The 21856-nt window shown below is 41.1% G+C and overlaps 1 protein-coding gene across 1 annotated transcript in view; it reads right to left on the bottom strand.

The window, feature by feature from the left end:
• Positions 1–10990, bottom strand: part of LOC127578038 (tetratricopeptide repeat protein 9A) — an 82890-nt gene extending 71900 nt beyond the window's left edge. The window contains exon 1 of the mRNA XM_052029737.1: positions 10409–10990. Within this exon, the coding sequence (XP_051885697.1) occupies positions 10409–10808 (400 nt within the window). The 5' untranslated portion in view covers positions 10809–10990. The remainder of the gene's footprint in view (positions 1–10408) is intronic.
• Between the last annotated feature and the right edge of the window lie 10866 nt (positions 10991–21856).

Genomic DNA, 21856 nt, shown 5'->3' on the forward strand with positions numbered 1-21856 from the left:
GAATTCAGGTAAAATATTTCCCTTACATTCCCTTTACTCACACGAGGGGCACAGATAGAGTGAGTGTGCACAGCCTTCTTCACAGGGTTGGGGAATCAAAAACTAGAGGACACAAGTTTAAGGTGAGAGGGGAGAGACTTACTAGGAACCTGAGGGGCAACCTTTTCACCCAGAGAGTGGTCAGTATATTGAACGAGCAGCCAGAGGAAGTGGTTGAGGCAGGTACATTAACAACATTTAGAAAGGTACTTGGACAGGTACATGGATAGGAAAGATTTAGAGGGATATGGGCCAAACGCCGGCAAATGGGACTAGCTTAGATGGGAATCTTGGTAGGCATGAACCAGTTGGGCCGAAGGGCCTGTTTCTGTGCTGTATGACTCTATGAAGTCCAAGATATATATGAAAAAGAAAAAAAATGTTAAGATCTTCTTAACACACAAGAAAACAAGAGCATGGGTGGGCCACCTGAGCCCTTAAGCCTGCCCCACACTTCAAAACATTACATAACTGCTTCTCGATGAATGGAGGCACAAGAGACTGTTTTTTTGCTCAAGATTCCAGCATCTGCGAACTGCTGGAAGAACTCGGCAGCTCAAGCAGCATCTGAGGCGGCAAACAGATGGTCAATGCGTCAAATCGAAACCCTGCATTACTCAGTCCCGATGCAGGATCTCGATCCGAAACATCGACCATCCCTTTCCCTCCACAATGCTGTTCGACCCACTGAATTCCTCCAGTGGTTTGTATTTTGCTTCTGGATGAAGTTTCCTTTCACATCCTGGACTTCTGGGGCTGTATAGATCACCCCATTTTGTAGTGAAATACACATCACTGGAACAACAACTTGCTAATGATCAAAAGAGAAAAGTTCATTGATGATTCGTTGGGGTTTGGGGGCAGGGGGTGGGCTGATGTGAGGAGATGCATCAACCCAGGGCAGCCAGGAAAAAAAAGTTTCTGTCTCTAGCATAGCTCTGGGAGAGAATGATAGCCTCTAACTAAAGCTCTTCCTTCTTACAACTGAGCTGCACTAATCACTGAAGTCTGTGTTTTCGACAACTTGGATTTCTACCAGTGCTCTAAACAGGCTATTAAAATGACAATAACTTACAGTGGTTAAACTGACATCTTTGGGAGAATGATGAAAAGAAGAATTTTCAAAAGGAAACAACAGAGGCTTTCAAAATTGTCTCATTGGTTCAATTTGCTGCAAATGGTTCACACTTAACACAGGAACATTACCCACTTAACAAGATCAGCATTCCGCCAAAATTAATGAGACGTGCACTGAACAGGTGCCCTCTTAAGTGGAATAGGCTGGATTCCAAGAAGTGACAAGCAATTCAGTAGTGAAACTCGTATTACAAGGAGCTGTCCATAATCCAAGAAAAAGCCACACAGCTGCCATGAAAGAGCAATAAGGAGAAAGTAACTCGAGGGCTGTAAACTGTAGCCATGCTCACCTCTTCACAGCCTGGATTGCAGCATTTTAAATGGACTGAAGAGCTGCCTAAGATCTTCCCCATGGCAGGTGCTGTGGACTTGATCGCTGATGCTAAACTGTGACTGCTGTTGCTATTGCAACCATTTCCCACTGATTGCAGCAATTCTTTCTCCAGTTACAAAAAAAAATGTTAGCTCTAACCTTTGCTGATTCTCAGTTATTTCATTTCTCGAAATTATTAATTTTTTTCTTATTTATTCATTTCTGGGATGTAGGTGGTGCTGGGCTAGGCTAGCAGTTAATGCCCATCCCCACATCCCAGTCCAAACATTGTGTTTCAGCAGCCCCAATACATCAGAGCTCCTTGCTCGGCCTCTTCAGAGGCCAGACTGGGTAAAGTGTGGCCAACTCCCTTCCCTCAAAGGACTGAAGTGAACAAGATGGAGTCTGAAGAAAATCCAGTGATTTCATGATCACAATTACTGATGGCAGCTTTCTTTAAAATTTTCAGATTATTTAATTAACTGGAATTAAATTCCCCAGATATCATCTGGGATTTGAACTCATGCCTCTGGATTGCTAGCCCAGGCCTCAGGAATGTATAGCTTTCCTTCTCTTGCTCTTTCCCCTTCTATTCCTCCCTATTTCTGTTTCTCTTTTTCCCTCCATAACCACTCCACAACAGAGATTGCTAATCACCAGTCTACATTATTGACCCGAGCGCCAGCTGTTACCTCTCGCAGTTCCAAAATGTGGCCTGATCATGACCTTCCATGTGAGATAGTTATGGATGAAGGTCACCCCACCCATCTGAATCCAATAATCAAAAAAAGATCCAAAAATCTCTTTATTGCATCCTCCAATTGTTTTCCAAATCTTTTCAGAATCTTCTCCTGCACTAATCAGTCTAGAAATCTATTCCGTAGAGGAAATATCTGTTACAAAAATAACTGCCCAATATTAATCCTCCCCTCCCCTCACCCAAGTCATTTGAACCTGCATTACTCTGTTCAACTCCCAAGCCATAATCAAAGTAACATTCTAATTTATTCCTTTCACTCCTATTAGTACCTGGCATCACCCAATGGATCATCTCTCAGCTGTTTCTGTTTCTTTCTGTAAAGCCAGAGTCTCTCCAGTCCTTCCAAATAACACAAAGCTCTGACACCAGCAGACACTCTCATGAAGATCCAGGTCTCCAAGGTTTCTTGCACTTCGACAGTGACCTAGGTTCGATCCTGGTCTCCAGTGCTCTCTGGGTGGAGTTTGCATGTTCCTCTTGGGGCTCTGGTTTCCTCCCACATTCCTAAGATGTGGGGGTTGGTAGGTTAATTGGCCACTGTAAATTGCTCCTAAGGTGTCACTTTATGGTAGAATCTGGGGAAGGTTGATGGGAATGTGGAAAGAATAAAATGGGATTAGTGTAAATGGGTGCTTGATGGTTGGCATGGACTCAGTAGACCGAAGGGCCTGTTTCCGTGCTTTACAACTCTACAACTCTAACATCCCATTTAACATTTTGGTCTGCTCCGTGGATTACATTTTAATACCATAGAGGAAGGCTCTGCCAATTTATCAAGCATTCATTTTGTGGTGGGCCTAGAAATTGCTTTTGGCATAACTGTTAGAACTATTTACCTTATGTGTCTTGGTTAGGCACATCAGCAAAAAGAAAATCAGACTGTTGTGTCCATTGTGAATCCACAATGAATCCGCTGTGGATAACTCAGTTTGCTGTTGCCTAAATCACCCACTTAAATGGCTGTGAAAGAGCACCATTGGCTAGGGCGAGGGAAGCAACAGTTCAGGCTGTCCATCCCTTCAGAGGGATCCAGGAAGGAGAAGGGCATGGGAAGAAATGCCAATGGAAGCAGTCTTCTCTTTTTCAACGATGATTCATCAGAATGGAGAGCTGGATTTCTTTGTGCTCAAGAGAACATAGGAAGCAGGAGTAACTATACAGCCCCTGCAGCCTCTTCTCCTCTCTGTTGGACCATGACTGATCTTTTGTCTCCTTCATTTTCCCACATGGATTCAGATCTCTCAACTTCCTCTTGGGTAGAGAACTTGAACTCTTGAGCAAAGAATTTTCTTCTCATCACAGTCCTTAAAAGTTGATCCTTCATTCATAATTCTCAACTCTTCAGCCAGGGGAAACAGTTGGAGTCTATCCTGCCAAGCTCTCTAAGCTTTTACAAGTTTTAAAGCAATTTTCCTCTCAGTCCTCTGAACTCCAGACACAAGAGACTCAGATGCTGGAATCTGGAGCAAAAAACTGCTGGAGGAACTCAGCAGGTCAGGTAGCATCTATAGAGGGAGCAGACAGTCAACGTTTTGGGTTGAGACCCTTGATCTGGACTACAGATGCTGCCTGACCCCCTGAGTTCCTCTGGCAGTTTGATTTTTCCTCCAGATACTATAGTTACATTCTAATCAATCTTTTACCCTTGGACTACCATCTCATGTGGGGATCCATCTAGTGAACCTTTGTTATGCCCATTTTAGGGCACCCATGTCTTCCGGGGTAAGGAGATCAAAATATACTTCGGTGCGGTTGCACCAAAGCACCAAGTAATTACAGCAACAGTTAAATAGAAGCTAATATTCTCTTCCCTTAGTTCCTTGATGCTGCTGGTTCCTTTAATCAAAACTACAATGCATTAGTAAATGTTTAAATAAATGTGACTGGAGCTTCAACTAAATAGAAATTAGAACTTTTATTAAGGACCTAAAGACATAATTTATTACAGCATCTTATTAAGGTATTTTCTAACTGGTTGCCCACAATTTCAATGGTGATGACTATGACATGTAGAAAACCTTCAGTACTTCAATACTTTGGTCAGGTATTAAATCAGTGAAGCTCAGAATCCCACACACTGCTATTTGGATGTGACAGCCTGGAAACTTACATCTTCCTGGAAAGAAGATCTTACATCTTCTTTCATCTACTTACATCTACATCTACATCTTCTTACATCTACTTACATCTTACATCTTCCACTGCCCAGAATTAATTGGAAATCTCCAAATCTTCAGTGATAAGAACCAACAAAATAGTAGCGTTTTGTCACAGCTTTGACTGATAGCCAATCACCATGGAAATTGACTGATAGCCAATCACCATGGAAATTGACTGATAGCCAATCACCATGGAAATTGACTGATAGCCAATCACCATGGAAATTGACTGATAGCCAATCACCATGGAAATTGACTGATAGCCAATCACCATGGAAATTGACTGATAGCCAATCACCATGGAAATTGACTGATAGCCAATCACCATGGAAATTGACTGATAGCCAATCACCATGGAAATTGACTGATAGCCAATCACCATGGAAATTGACTGATAGCCAATCACCATGGAAACACTAGTGTGCCAACAGGAAAGCAAACCTATTTTGCTGGTTCTTTTTCTGACTGCGCACACACAGTGAATTAAACAATTTGTCTTAGTAAAACATAGCAAAAAGATTTCGGAGGTGAATGCGCTTCTCACTATGGAAGAATGTAACATTTACATGTGGTGAAAGGGTATGAGCTTATCAACCTTCTGGATGGGAAAGTCCTTCCTGGGTTAACTGCCCACCTTCCTATCTGCTCTTCTGGACCTCTATCCTCTCTCTTCAGGGGAAAAGTTTGGTCCTCCCAAACTCCAATTCCAATGTCTTGATTCATTCCGTTCGACGTACCACCCTGAGCAGTCATATAGTACTACAGCACAGAAACAGGCCCTTTGGCCCATTTAATCTATGCTGCCTGATCTTCTGCCTCGTCACATCTACCTGCACCCAGACCATATCCCTCCAAACCCCTTCCACGCATATACCTATCCAAACTCCTCTTAATTGTTACAACTGAACCCGCATCTACCACTTCTGCTGGCAGCTCATTTCACACTCACACTAGCCTCTGAGTGAAGAAGTTTCCCCTCAGATTCCCCTTAAATATTTCACCTTTCACCCTAAACCTATGCCCTCTAGTTCTAGTCTCACCCAACCTATAGGGAAAATGCATGCATGCATTCACCCCATCTATACCCCTCATAATTTTGTATACCCCTATAAGATCTCCCCTCATTCTCCTGAGCTCCAGGGAATAAAGTCCTAACCTACTCAACCTTTCCCTATAACTCAGGGGCCTCAAGCCCCGGCAACAGCCTTGTAAATTTTCTCTGCACTCTTTCAAGCTTATTGATATCTTTCCTGTAGGTAGGTGATCAGAAATGTACACAATACTCTAAATTTGGCGTCACCAATGTCTTGTACAACTTCAACATAACATCCCAACTCTTCTACTGAATGCCCTGATTTATGAAGGCCAATGTGCCCAAAGCTCTCTTTACGACCCTATCTACCTGTGACGCCACTTTCAAGGAGCTATGGATCTGTATTCCTAGGTCCCTTTGTTCTGCCGCATACCTCAGAGCTCTACCATTCACAGTGTAAGTCTTCTCCTGGCTTGTCCTCCCAAAGTGCATCATCTCACACTTGTCTGCATTAAGTTCCATCATCTATTTTTCAGCCCATTTTCCTAGTTGTTCAAGTTCACCCTGCAAGCTTTGATAGCCTTTCTCGCTGTCCACTATGCCCCCAATCTTGGTGTCATCCACAACTTTGCTGATCCAGTTTACCACATTATCATCTAAGTCATTAATATAGATGATAAACAACAACGGACCCAGCACCGATCCCTGCAGCACACCACTAGACAAAGGCCTCCAGTCAGAGAGAGAACCACTTTCTGGCTTCTCCCGCTAAGCCGAATGTTGTTATGTTATTAATGTTGTTATTTTTTTGTTTATTGTGTCATGTAAGTCATGTATAATTTATGTTAATTTAACTTTATGTAATGTATGTTTGTCACGTACTACGCAACTGCTGCAAAAAGCTAATTTTCATGGTATTGATACCCTGGGTATGTATGCCAATGACAATAAACTTGAACTCTAACTCTGTAACCAATATGGGGAACCCAATCTAGCAACTCTGAAATATTCACATGCATTTTCAAATCCTTCTGTGGTCTTGCCCATCCCCACCTCTGTTGTCTCCTCCGATACTACAAATAACTCTGCTCCACCAATTCAGGCCTACTGCACAACCTCAAGTTTAAATTGTTCTCCCACTGGCATCTATGGTGTCAAGGCCCCTAGCTCTGGGTCTGCATTTCTAAATCTCTTCCCCTCCCTATCTCATTCTCCTGTAAGATACCTCTAAACTAATACCAATACTACATAGCACTTTGACTCAGCGTTTTGCAACCTGTCCTAATATTTCTCTATCTAGCTAAGTATCAAATTTTGTTTGAGGATTCTCTTGTGAAGTGCTTTGGGAGATCTTCCTGTGGCAAAGATGGCATGAAAAAGCCAGCTGTCAATGTTGTTTCAATATCTGCAACAATTTGTGCTTTAAACTGTAACCGAGTTATCTCCAGGTCTCTCTTGCAGTGAGAAAACTCAGTGTAATGGCAAGAGTTCCTAATGGCAAGGGTGCACTGATAAACCAATCCTCTGGGTACAAACACCAGCAACCTCTTTTGCTTTGCTAATGACTATGGAGACAGCAGGCTGCCGAGTGTCTGTAGCATTGTATGGAGAGGGACTTTGACACAAGAGCACCATCTAGTGAAATCTTGCAGATCACATCAACTAGTAACTTTGTCATAGCAGTTGAAAGTCCTCTATTGCATTTTGTCTTCTTTTCTCTTCGCCAAATCCTATTTTCCACTCTGACCCAACACCACAAGCATGTGCAACCTATTAGACTTCTATGGAGATTCCAAACCACAGCACTTCTGAATGGCTCTCTGGCAAACAAACAGTGTTATCATTCAACAGAACTGGTTTTATTTCTGATAATGTTCTCACGCTAAACAAATCACATTATCACTGACTGCTCTGCCATGATGTCAGGCTAGTATTGCAATAAATATTCAGGGTGAATTGCAATTGAATTTAGAATTTATGAGTTAAGCTACAATGAAGAACATGAGGTGAATTTACAGAGTGCAGACGAGGTAATGGGTTGAGAATCAGGGAAAATAGAAATCAGGTCAGATTGAATGAAAATGTAACTATGAACAAATGAAATGGAAGCAAGATATTTTAAAAGGTGATAATTTTTTTTACAAGGTAAAATCAATACTGAGGAAATGTTAATATGTTATAAGTAATTCAATTCTTCCTGTTTCCAATCTTAACTGTTTGCCTGATCAGATTTTAGTTTGTGTGATATTATAAGCAATCACTTGCAGTTACAAGACTATTGAACAGTCCCTTAGTATGATGAGATGGACTCTTGACCTCACAACCTACGTCGTTATGGCCTTGCATCTTATTGTCTGCCTGCACTGCACTTTCTCTGTAACACTTTATTCTGCATTCTGTTATTGTTGTCCCTTGTACTACCTCAGTGCTCTGATGGGGTGAAATGATCTATATGGATGGCATGCAAAACAAAGTTTTTCACTGTACCTCGGTACATATGACAATAATAAACCAATTTACCAAATGTTAACTGTAAAGCACAGTTCATCTTTCAATGATATTTAATGTTTGTAGGTTCACAAAAGATTGGAATCACTTCTGATCACCCGATCTTCACACACTGCATTTTCCAGCAGAGGTCAGAGAAGAACCCCTGAGGACTACTTGCCCCAACACCACCAGCATCCTCTTGGAACAATGAAGTAAAGTTACAAATGCAAGTAAATATCCAAGTCTGGAAATGATGCAGGTGGAGATCTCACACTGGCCTTCAGCAGGTCCGAACCTCCATCCAAAGTTGGCCTCACTCCCTTGCCAACCAAATTCTGGGAACACTGCAAAGAACCAATGTTAGTTTTGCCATTCGTGATACACTTCTTCCAGTTTGTGGTTCCTTGACTTCACAAGGCTGGGCTGTTTTTAATTTAAGAATTTAGCCTAAAATTTACACAAATCCACTGGGGTATTTTTAAATTACCTCAAGTAATTACAAATATCTGCATTACCTGCATTTCTCCATTCTGAGCACTTCTGCACAGAGAGTACATGAGTCAGCTAAATACTGCAACATGCTCTTTAGTATAGTGGATCTACATGCAGTGCACAGTAAGATATAACACCATGATGTTAAATTAATTCCACTAATATTCTATTATTACTATTATATTTTCTTCTATGGTTGCTTTATTGCATACAGAAATGCAAGACCGATTTTGGAATTCTCCAATATATTAACTTCTCATGATGTCTTTTGAAACTGACTGTGGTTACAATACATTCTCAACAATTTAGTGTCACTTCATCTTTTGCATGTCGTAACAGATAGGTGTCTGCTGATGATATTACCATTTCGCTAAATAGACCATCATGCACTCATCTATATAGAGACTTGGCAAAATTTTGCCTTGCTTTATCTCCTTACAGTAAAACAAGATAAAGTGATCATACATTTTGCATTATGTTGGAGATCAATAAGGCTTTTTCTTCAAATTGCACAGTAGTGGAGAATGCCCCAAGCCTTATATGAAATATGCACCAGAAACAGCTTTTAGTACAAAACTGCGGCAGCTTGAAGAAGAAAATCTCTGGTGTGCACAGGCTGGATTAAAACCTTCTTGCAGTGCCTAATTTATAGGTCAACCATTTCTTGGTTGGATGGATGAGCAGATCTAACTCTGGCCACCTAAAAATTACCTTTCACGTTCTTAATGGTCTAATGTCTAACTGTTATTACCACTGTAGAGAATTGAGACAATTTTTTTCAATGATATTTCAGGATTTCCCATGATCAGGCTGAAGCTTCTCTGCACCATGCTAATGTATTTATTTTGCATGCAAACTATGACACTAATTAATGCATGATCTCTGCTTGACATCATTTGAATTTGCATGCGATCGTTAACTGTCTATTTTAGATGTTGATATTGAGTCATAAGCACAATGTCCAACACATTTAATGCTAAAAGCTACCAGCATTTTGATCTATTATATCTTTTGGAGTTTTCCACTTTCTTCAAAGACTTTTAGTTCTTTCATTAATATCTTTCAAAATATTCATAACATAGAAAATACAGATTTTACTCAATGAATAGCAATGGCTCAGAATGAAGGCCTGGTACAAATCTTATATCAATACTACAGCACATCTTGCCTGTACCCACAAGACATGTAGCAACAATATGGGTGGACACAGGCTTTAAGCCTTGTGCCGCAAAAGCAGAGAGATCTTGACATCCTTTGTTTTATGCTTCATGCATGGGTAGTCTGCCTTGCATAACCTCTGGGTGTTGTAAATTGTTTCATGTGCCACATCACCAGTTGATACTGATACCACATGTAACCAGCACCCTTCAAAAACACTTATGACGAAATGGTCGAACTTGAATACTGAGCCAAGCAGTCTAAACTCAAACTTGCTTTTGATTCATAAATTTGTAATAATGTATTAGTTCTTGACAGAGGAATTGCTACTTCCACTGACATTGATGTATTTATCAGTTTTGATAATGACGTTCATGTGATGACGAATATTTCACTGAATAACATCCATGTGAATCATTTCTAATGGTCGATATCTCTAAACCTTCGCTGAGTCTCACACTAATCTACACTGAGTGATGTCACTATTTCCACAATATGAGATCTCTGCAAATCCCATTAGCAAATGTCAACACCCAATACAGTATGGATGATCAAAAAGCAAAGGAACAGGTGTAGCAAGGTACAAAACAAAAATGTGCATTTCGGTTCAGCTTCAATCTCACTGCGTTCGCTTAACTGTCTTCGACTGTGATTTCCCCGTTCGCTGCTTCTAGCCTGAGCAAACCAAAACAATCTGCTGAAGGGGCAGTGAATGGTCTTAACTCCTTCTTCTCTTCCGAAAGTAAAAAAAATGAACTATTTCTCTCTCTCTCCCCCTTATCAAAACACACGGCAACAAATTGGGACCTGAGCAGATCGCGCCTCACCTGCCAAGCTGTTGTAGCACTCGATCTCGCTGTTCTCCACTACCTTCCTCTCCTCCTCGGTCAGTTTCACGGACGTTCTCCCCGGGCCAGGGTGCACCTGAACGGCAGAGGACGAGGACTCGGATTCGCTCACTGCAAGGAAGCCCTTCATCTCCAGCAGAGCCCGGTGATACTTGCCGATGGCTTCCCGGAATTTCTTCTCCTTGTAGCACTGGTTGCCCTGGCTCTTGAAGTCCAACGCTCGCCGGATGGTCTCCTGCGGGTCGGACTGGCCGTGCTCCCCCTTGATCACACTCAGGTCGCACTTGGACACCTGCACGGCGCCGCCTCCTCCCCCGGGTCTGCCCGCATCCCCTGGCTTGGAGATGTGCCTGATGCCAGCTGGCTTTTTATCTTCCATCTCTTAGCTGCTGCTGCTGCTGCTGCTGCTACCGCCGCCGCCGGACTGTTTCATGGTGCTGGGAGCTGCAAACAAACAAGCCGCCTGTTGGGTGTGTGGTGGCGTGCGGGGAGTGCTCGCGTTTGCCTTACACCGCTGACTGGACTTGTCCGACAGATGCACCACCAGCTCTGCCGCTGTGTTTTTTTTTGGGGTGGGGGGGGGTGGGGGAGAGGTGGGGGCAGATGCCTAGGTTCGCTCTGTGTTTCTGACCCGGAAGAGCTGGAACAGTCCACACGTAATCCAACCTGATGCGGTGTCGAATTAAAGCTATAAACCTCCAAAAAAAAATCAGGGATCGAAAAAAAAGCGTGAGGGCCAGTGGGTTGAAGATGTGGTCAGCTAAAACCTGGAAATCTAATCTCATCACTGCAGCAGGGGACTGTGCATTCCGAGAGTCTGTACCCTAACCAGGCGGGAGTAGAAAGGGCGACCCATTACTTACATTGCAAAATCAACAGCTTTTAGTAATTATTTTTGATGCACAAGACCCATGTTTATCTTCAGCCTCCCTCTTTCATCCTGCAGGGAGTAAGTGTTGGTGTTCTGTGTTGAGGAATAGGCAATAAGCTTTGCCCTCCACCATCACCCGGTCCCTCCCCCTCCCTGTACTACTGCCACCTATAGTGTTCAGGTACTAAATGGAGGGAAAGCCCAGCCCACCTTCCCCCACCCCACTTCTTGGAGAAGGCAAACCCCAATTACTCAAGCACCCTCATCCCCAATCGAAGAGCAAGAGCGGCAACAATCAATGATAAATCACCAGATCTCACTGGTTTTCATGATTCAATGGGGGCATTTCCTTCTTGATAGTTTTAGCGAGGTGTTAATCTCAAATAATTTAACTTACCAAAACCTAAATATTGCACATGCTGGAAATCTGAAATAAGAGTCACAGCATGGAAACAGGCTCTTCAGCCCAACAAGTCAGTGCCAACCACCAAATATGGACTCAAACCAATCCTATAATCCTATTCTAATCCTATTTTATTCCCTCCACATTCTCATCAAACCCTACCCACCCCCACCCCCACCCCCACCCCCACCCCCCAGATTCTTCCACTCACCCACACACTAAGGGCAATTCAGTGGCCAATTAACCTACCAAGCTGCACATCTTTCACATGTGGGAGGAAACTGGAGCGCCTGAAGGAAACCCAAGCAGTCACAGGGAGAATGTCCAACCTCCACACATACAGCATAGGACGTTGGGATTGAACTCAAGTCGCTGGAGCTGTTCTGTTGAAGAATCTTCAATTGGAAAGGTTGACTCTGTTTCTCTTTCCACAGATGCTGCTTGACCAAATTGACCCTCCTGCTCTCTTATGGCAAACTCTACTTTTGGACCATGTTCTTTTATCTGCAGCCAGCTAATGAAAAAGCAATGTCAGACCTTCCTTTTGTTCCCTCATATATTTCTCATGACATTGAAGGAGACCATTTGGAGTCTATTGCCAGTTCTCAGAATATTGCCAGCAGCCCTGTTTCCCATTTATTTTCTCCTCATTGTGCCTCATTCATTCCTTGTGGTATGCTACAGCTTTTATATTTGCTTAGACCCTACCTGCCTAAATAACTTTGTTGGAATGGATTCCTATAATTAGATTAATAGCTTTTGGAATTGATTTTATATTGATATTTTATGAATATCTTTTGGATAATTCCATGCAATAGGCTCAAAATTACACTACTTAGTACAGAAATGCTTGGTTCATTCATATAAAATTAACTTGTTTGTCATCTTAACAGCTATTACATCTTTTATTTTGAAGATAAATTCAGATTTACGTTGTTTCCCATCATTTACTATCTTGATACCTTGAGAAACAACAGATTAGTAAGGAGAAATACATGGAGCATCAAATCTGTTAAAATATCAGATCAGATAGTTTTATCTGAAGGTGTTAAGTATTGCTTAGCTAATCCTGCATCATCTACTTTATAGTCCAATGTGATGTCTTTCAGTCTTGGGTGAATGTGTGATGATGTTCAGATTCCTAAATCTAATTTGCAGGTGTCTAACAATGCTTTCCAAAGAGATAAACATGTGTAATACGATGCAGTAATCATCTAACTCTAAGTGTCTTTGGAAATATGACCTGCTTCCATGTTTCTTAAATATAATAGTGACATTGAGTGCCAGACTTTAAGTACTGTAACACATCCATTTATTTTGATTACTTTGAAAGATGATGTGTAGAAAAAAAAACATAAAAGAAAATGGAAGTTTTTCATTGTTAAGAGCTGACTGTTAAAATACCAGGATACTAGGATCCCTTTTTCACACTTTGCTACTGATCTGCTTTGATGCTCCATGTATTTCTCCCTACTAATCTACTGTCTCTCAAGGTATCGAGATAGTAAATGATGGGAAACAACGTAAATCTGAATCATCCTTAATGTTAAGGCTTGGCTATAAGATGAAAGGCATGAGCTTGAAAGCAAATTTAGACCCAAGATCAGGAAAAAATTCACGGTAACTGTAATCAACATTTGGATTTTCAGAATCAAGTAGTGGGTCCAAGAATCAAAGCGTTGCTTAAGAACATGATTCTGTGATGGAGCTACTCTAGGCTTTCCTAAGTGGAAGAAGTTGTGTAGGCTGGATTCTCATCTTTGTTCATGTCAATATGGTAATTTAATATAGCATTCCTCCTGTAGTTGCTGAGAAGTGAAATTTCTGTTATGCAACATTGTCTTTCAGAAATGTTCCAATGTGCTTCATGTATAATTAATTTCTCTGAAGTGTAGCCGCTGTTGTTATCCAGAGGGCCTGAGCAGAGTTCTTGACTGATCAATGTCCCACAAATAGCAACGTGAATGTTTTAACCTGTCTTGGTGGTGTCAGTAGAGTAAAATGCTGCACACCTCAATGTGCCAAGTGTACAAAGTTTGACTTTATATTTTGTTAATATTAACGTAATGTGATCTGAATTTTAAAAGTAGTCTGACAGTGGCTTGAAATAAAGAACAGTAAGGTCATACCCTAATGTGCTTTTTTTGTGAATTTCACATCTTCTGACAAGCATGATAAAGATTACAATAACATTATATTTCTCTTGGCCATGTTTCTTCCTGTATTTTGAACTAATCACTGATTATACATCAGAGCCTCTGTTTGATAAACACTCAGTTGCTAATCATGCAGTGCCATTAAATGATTCAGAGAAATATAGTTCTTATGAAATTGAATTTATATCGTCATCCATAGGCTGGAGTATTTGTCTCCACTACCGGCCTGTGTGTCCCATATTACTTTTTATTAGTGCTGTGCATCATGATTTCTTTGCCTGGGTATTAAATGGAGTTGATAATCCTTAATTAGGATCACCATAATCCATAATCCGTGTGATCCATGATGTTAGCTGTCTATGTATTATGAATGGTGAAGCCTTGTATAATACTGGCGTCTCTGCATACCTCAGTGGGGTCTTAGATTTGTGATGTAACTTAACTGAGAAGCTATATAATGCACACTGCAAATGGCATAGTATCAACCCACCTCCATTTATTATTTAGAACAGGGTAGAGACAGAGCAGCCTAGAGTACTTACAGTCAAAAAATAATCATGCTGTAAATGTAAAGAATAAAGGCAGAAAAACAGGAACAAAGAAGGAAAAATATTTTTGCAGCGCTTCACCACAAGAGGGTACTGAGGTAGAGACTACAATCTTATTTTAAGTGGAACTAGCTAAGTATTTGAAAGGGATGGCCATTAAAAGAAGGGAGATTAAGGTAGGTAATTGCAGTGAATAGTATAGACACATGAAACAGAATTACCTCCTTCTGCTCTATAATTTCCTGAATTGGGAGCTAGAGTGTTTTGATGATGGACACATCATTTAAATTGTAGAAGGAAAGAACATGTCTTGGATGCCATGCCTTAGTGTCAGATATGTATAATGCTTAGTATTTATTTTATGTCTCCTTTTAAAATAGCAGATGCATGTCTCAAGAATCACACCTGAGCATATGACATAGTGTTATTTCCAGTATGAAGAGTTTGTATTAGTGGATATTGCTTGTTCCTAGCTGTATGATCACCATCAGTAACAGTGCAGTAGAATTTTGAGAGTGCACATCTGTATTTTTTTCTTACCAACTTTATAAAGATCTGCATAGTTTTGAAACTGCTTATTGAGGAAAACAATAGTTAATTCTGTCCTTGACTGGCATGGATAAACATGCTTCCCTGGAGACTGATCAGGAGTCAATTCTGTGAACTATAACTAATATTTTTCTTTCAAGTCCGGGGCACTGAAGTCATTGGGGATATCACAATTGCTACCTAAGCAGAGATCATTTGGTGGAAAGTGTTGTTGACAGTGCTATCAGGCAATGCCTCGTCGTTAATAATATGCTCACCAATGCTCAGTTTGGGTTTCACCAAGACTACTCAGCTCAGACCCCATCACATCCTTGGTTCAAACTTGGACTAAAAGGGTATAAAAATAAGACAAAGCAGTTGAAGTGAGATGGGAAGAGGGTGGTAAATGGCATTTGGGATTATTTTCCAAATTATTTCCCAAAGAGGGTGGGAAAGTACTAATAATGATTTGGACAAATAGCCTTTCCAATGCCATCTATTCGATATATTTCAACAATTTTACAGTATTTAATGCATAATTTATGGATAATATAGTAGCTGGAGAAGCCTGCAGCAGATGGTGATGCTTGTGGCAATTGAGTCAGTTACTACAGTTATATAAGGCCACAGTGAAACCACACCTGCAGTATTTTATGCCATTTCAGGCTCTTTCCCTAAGGAAGGATATACTTGCTATAGAGAGAGAGCGTAGTGAAGGTTCACCAGAGTGATTCCTGGGATGGTGGGATTGTTGTAGGAGGAGAGATTGGGTTGACTAAACCTGTATTCATTAGAAGAATGGGAGGGGATCTCATTGGAATATACAAAATTTTAACAGGCCTTGACAGATGGGTGCGAGAAGGAAGTTTCCTCTGGCTCAAGATTCTAGAGCCAGGAGTCACCAGTTTAGGATATGGGGTAAGATGTTTAGGACTGAGAAGAGAAGATATTTCTACATTCATTGGGTCGTGAACTTGTGGAATTCTCTGCCCCAGAAGGCTGTGGAAGCCAAGTTGCTGAATATATTTAAGGAGGTAGGCAGATCTCTAGACACAAAAGACATCTTGGTATGGGGAAAGAGCAGAAATATGGTATTGAAATAAAGGATCAGCCACAATTGTGTTGAATGGTAGGACAAGCTTGAAAGGCCAAATGGCCCACTCTTGCTCCTATTTTTCTATGTTTCTACTCAGGAGGAAGTTGGAAGTAAACTTCATTATGAGTAAAGAGTAACTCAGTCTATCATTACTTGTGGATCTATATTTACTGCCAAGCCAAGAGCTGGATTGAAATTGTGTATATTTTTAGTTCAGCAAATAAATAACTTGAAATAAATTTCAATAATAATTTGATTCACTGAGATATCTTTTGATGATTCCACATAGGACCATGTTAAAAATTCATAAAGAGTTAGAGAAGAGTGAGTTAGTGTTAAGGAGCCTCAGAAAAATAAACTCGTTAATTTATCTCAAAGATTTGTACAATTAATTCTGTATTTCCACAAATACAGCAGAACACATATATGCAACTGTAAAATATGGTTTGATAAAATATTCTTAAACTATCTTAATTATTAATGCACTAGATTACAAATATTTTTCCATTTAAATCACAGTGCTAGTCAGCAGAACTTATCTCCAGGTGCAGAGTAAGGAAAACTGACAGTAAATAATAACTATTTCAAATTTTTCCTAATACTTTTTACTTGTGTTCAATTTAAAAGCCAACTTCCAAAGACAAATCTACTTACTTAAACTTCACATACTGCATAAAGTGACTGAGTTAGCATTATACCTGCAAATTTATTTCTTAAGGGATGAGATTATAGAAAAGCAAAAATGCATTGGCAGATTGGAAAACCACACACACTTTAACTTTCAATGATGTTACAATTGGTTTTCTAGGTCCAACATGATCAATGTAATAGGATTTGAGTCTTTTTACAAGAACCCTTATATGTGTTTTAGTACAATATAGCTAATATTAGAAAGGTCACTGAACACTGGTGGTGAAACAAAAATATCTCATTAAAACAATTGATCAGATCAAAGTGTAGATAAAGGTTACTCAGCAACTGGAATTTAGAAACAGCACCTAATATTGATTTTCTATGATAAAGGTGGATAAAAAGAAGTTGTATAAATTATTGCAGATTCTGCTTTTTAGTTCTCTAATCTTTGCTGGGTTGCACAAAAGAAAAATAATTAAATATCCTTGACATGCTCTAACTTCACCAGTGGAGCATATTGTTACACCAATGTTACGATGAAAAACTGAGATTAATTTTCTACAGAAGTTATCCTGATTCATGTTGTAAATTCAGTCAAGGTTCTGTGGTGAAGCAGCACAAACCCTTATTCGTTTCTACCTTTTCTCCTGATTCACTTTTGAAGCAATCCCAGCCAAAGCTCAATCAACATCCTCTGTGACAGTGGTGCATTATCTCTTCTGATTCCCCTCAACCCCTCTGCAGCCTTTGGTATGGCCAATTTCACCAGCCACCTCCAACACCTTGGGTAACTTGTGTTTGATTCTCATCTTGTGGGTAAATTGGTGACAAACGTGTATCACATGCCACAATGTTAATGTGCACCACACAAATTAATTTCATTGGGAAATCCTTCAGCGTGATCTGGCACTTAGTATGTGCTCCACATCATCTTCCTTCAGCACGGTTTATGTACTAATGCATGGAGAAGCCCACATGCATGAAGGCATTCAACTGCATTCACTGCATGCCTCATCAACCTTCCTGTGATTTTCAAGCTTGTGTGTCTGAGGAAGATGCAGGTCAACCACACAGGAGGAGGTCTTCACAATATGGTTAAATGAGTCTTAGCTGAGCAGGTCCTGGGCTGTTGGGTGCAGTGTTGGGTTCCCATTTCAGGAAAGTCCATGATATTAAAAGCTTACTCCTTGTGGTCACTCTTGTGCAGACATCGGCCTCACCCAGCTCAGTTGCAACACCCAATTCTCTCCATTCCAACTGTGAGGCCAACTTTCCTTCCTATAACCTGACCATAACCCTGACATCCCTTCTCAGCAGCCAACCATGGACCTTCCTCCCAACAATGCCCCAATTCAACCCTTAAGGGCCTGATTTCACCCTGCACCTCTGAACTGATGCCCCTCTATCTCTCCCTACACCCTCCTCAGCCTTTCTTCTCACAAATTACACCGTTTCTGCCACTCCTCACATGACCCACAAAATGGACCAGAGACTAATCTGTTCTCCTTTGTGCAATCCACCATTTATAGAGAGTGCAAAGAGAAGGTGCATGCAGGACTGGTTCTATAATCCAAGGGATCCTGGCCTGATAGGCTGTACAATTTTGCAGTGGCAGCCTCATGGGAAAGAAAGATCTGTGATCTGCCATAGTCCCCTCCTCATTTAGCATTCCATTCCAGTCACTGCAATTTCTTAAAGGCTTCTCTTTCTATCCATGCACAATTAATAAATGTTCCCCCAAAGACCCAGCCTTCGTCCCTTCTATTCTTCTTCCACTTGACAATATCAAGCAATGCTATATTGGGTCAACTTTGACATTCTGCACTGCTCTCCTTCTCCCCAACTTCTGTCCATCCTCCAGTGTCTCCATGTACTCGGACTACTAGTTCAATAACCGTTCTGTAATTAGCTGTAATTTCCTACGGTTAAACATGGGAAGATCAAAACAATAATTCCTTGCCTTACCACATATTCCATACACATGCCACCAACTCCATCCCATCTTGGCCACTGCAGCAGAATGAGACGTTTTTCAGCACTTGCGTTCCGTTCAACTCCAAGCTGTGTTTCTGCCTCCATGCTCTTCTCAGCACTGTCATAACATCATTCATTTCTGTCCCTCTGCGGTCTACATGCTGCTGAAATCCTCATTCATGCAGTAGTCACTTCCAACATTAACTATTCCAGTGCTCTTCTGCCACCCAGGGCTCCCCTCCTCCACCCTCCATAAACTTCAGCACTATGAAAACGTCTATCACCCTGAGTTGTATTGTTCTCCTTTCTCAAGTTCCATCTGTTGTCTGTCAGGTTCCCGAGTGCCTCCAAATCACCACCCCTGTATCAGGGTTTCACTTTCACCCTAAGTTCTTTTAACCCAGCAAGTGCCCCTGCATCCCCCCCCCCCACACCAATCTCACAATTCCTCCAAACGTCAACTCTTTTGCATCCTCCCTATCCATTAAGAATCTACAACCGCCTAGATCCCCTATTCAAATGGGTTTCTTTAAGCACTTCTACCTCATCTCCCTCCTCCAAAATGACGCTCCTTAAAATCCTCATTAAAAATTCACGTAAAGTTATCTCTCTCAAAGTTTAACTTGCTTCCCTTTCCACGGATGCTGCTTGGCTTTCTGTATCCAGCATCTCCTGTTTTATGTTTCAGATATCCAGCATCTACAAATACTTTTTTTTGCTCTTTTGATCATTCTTGCTAGTTTCCCCTTCTTTGTCTCAGAATCTCTCTTCCTTGTGCCTTGAGTGTTCTCTGTGTTAGAGCTGGAATATAAATGCAAGTGCTTGTTGCTGTTTTAGATGTAGAAAATATCATTAGCGATTCACACTCTGTGGATTACTGTGATATAAATCTAAATGTTAGAAGCAAATGAATGGCAGGAATTGCCAGCAGCTGTCATTTTTATTTCCAAGCTGTGTGGTCTCCGGAGATATAATTGTCCATCAAAAATCAGAACAAGGACACAATGGATTATAGCTCATGTCCCGTTGATTGGCAGTTAACCCTTGGTGACTGTTGCAAACAGGGAATGCTAATTGCAACATCATGGGTGCCTACCTATCTATTTGAAAAGTCTTTTTTTTTGATGGTTCATCTATCAGAGGTAACAACTGCACTTCCATTGGCCGTGGCAGCATTACATGTATTAACAAAGCAAATACACTGAAACTGGGCAACCATCTCAATCTGATGGAGAACTGCTCATAAACAAAGAGCAGACGTACTTCAGAGTATGGCAGCTTCAAGTGTTCCCGTCTTCACAAAGAATGACCTTGAAATTAAAACACAGAAACAGGCTGTTTGGAACAATTAATCTGAGTAGGTGTTGCTCTTCCGTGACCCCAATCACATGTGCTTGCCTGGTCTTAGCTTTTTATAGTAGCTAATGCATTGTAAGAACAGTCGTGTAATGATTATGTTACTGGACTCAAAAGCCGGGACCAATTGAAGAGTGTGAATGAAATACCACAGCAACAATTTTAGAATGAATTCAGTATTCAAGAAATAAAAAGCTGATATCAGTAATACACAGCCCTACACTGTTATCTCTGGTGTGTCCCAAGGAAATGTCCTTCATTTCTTCCTATTTCCCATCTACACACTGACACTCAGTAACACCATGATAAAACATGCCTACATTCTACATTGAATACATTCAGTTGTATCTCAACACCACCTCTCTTGACTCCTCTCAATTGTCAAACTGAGATACAGCAGTAAATCAACAGAAATTTTCACCAATCAAGAAAAGGGAAAGTCAAGGCTGTCTTCTGTGGTCCCCAGGACAAACTCCATTCCCTACCTATCGACTCCATCCCTCTCCCTGGCCTATGTCCAGAGCTGAATTGTTTGCAACCTTATGATGATCTTCTGGCCACATAGCTTTGCTGTTAGAACTGCCTGCTTCCAGCTCTATAATATTGCCTGACCCTACACTTGCTTTAGCTCAACTGCTGCAGAAGCCATTATCCATACCTGTTTACCTCTGGACTTGTCCATTCTTGTCCTTCTTCTACTCACTGTAAATTTGATCCAAATCACTGATATCTGTGTCCTACCTGCACCTATTCCTGTATACACATTACTTCTGTGCTTGATGACTGCTGTTGGCTCTGGTTAAGCCACGCTTCAGTTTTTAAAGTTTTCGCACTTATGTTCAAATCCCTCCATGGGCTCACCCCCCCCCCCCCTCTGTAATCTCCCTGCCCCTAAAACCTTCTGAGATTTCTCTGCCAGTCCAATTATGTCATTTGATCATCTGAAAGTTTAATTGGTCCACTGTTGGTGGTTCAAGCCTTAGCTACCAAAGCCCTAATTTTTTGAAATCCCTCCCTAAACATTTTCACTTCTTTCCCTCTCTTTTCCTCCATTAAGATCCTCTTTAAAGCCAAGCCTTTGGTCGTCATATTAATCTCCTATGTGGCTTGATGATATTGTGGTTTTGATTGATATTGGTCCTGGGAAGCACTTCAGAATATTTTGCTACAATTAAAGGCACTGTAGCTATGCAAGGTACTGTTGTTGGCTCATTCCCACCATTAGAAAGAATTGGGTTCCACTACTCTGACTCATTTTCGTATGGTTTTGAACAACTCAATCACATCTTGTCCATTCTAATGAAACCACATGCAGAGAAAGTCCTGAAAACACTTGCAGGAACCATTTCTACATTACTACAATACAAGGCAATGGCTACAGACTATTACATCACAAGAAAGGGTCAAGAAACTCTTATAATCTGAAACAGGACAGATCCTGAGGCCTGGGACAGAGGTTCTATTGATGGGTCCAAACCTGTAGGTTGACATGTGTCTTTCTTCTCTCTCTCTCTCTCTCTCTCGATGCTGACTGGCTAGCTCGGGGGAAAAATTTACCATTAACGTGCAATGCTAAATACATATGAGAAGAACAGTCATAGTTACACTAAGTACTGCACATCTGTCAATGGGACAGAATGTGTGGAAGACTGTCTCATAGGCAGCTGATATCGTCTTACACAGTTAGCATTGATAGCCAGAGGTAAACATTACCCCCAATCGTCATGTGTTTGGCAATTTTAGCTCAGATGGTCACCTCTGTATTCCTTCCCCTATCTTTCTTGTATATCTTTCTTTTTCTCATGAGGTGCGATGTTGGAGAACATTTTCTTCAGCGTCACAGCACTGCAAGTGCAATTGTG

The sequence above is a fragment of the Pristis pectinata genome, chromosome 1 (genome assembly GCF_009764475.1).
Source record: "Pristis pectinata isolate sPriPec2 chromosome 1, sPriPec2.1.pri, whole genome shotgun sequence".
NCBI classification, from domain to species: domain Eukaryota; kingdom Metazoa; phylum Chordata; class Chondrichthyes; order Rhinopristiformes; family Pristidae; genus Pristis; species Pristis pectinata.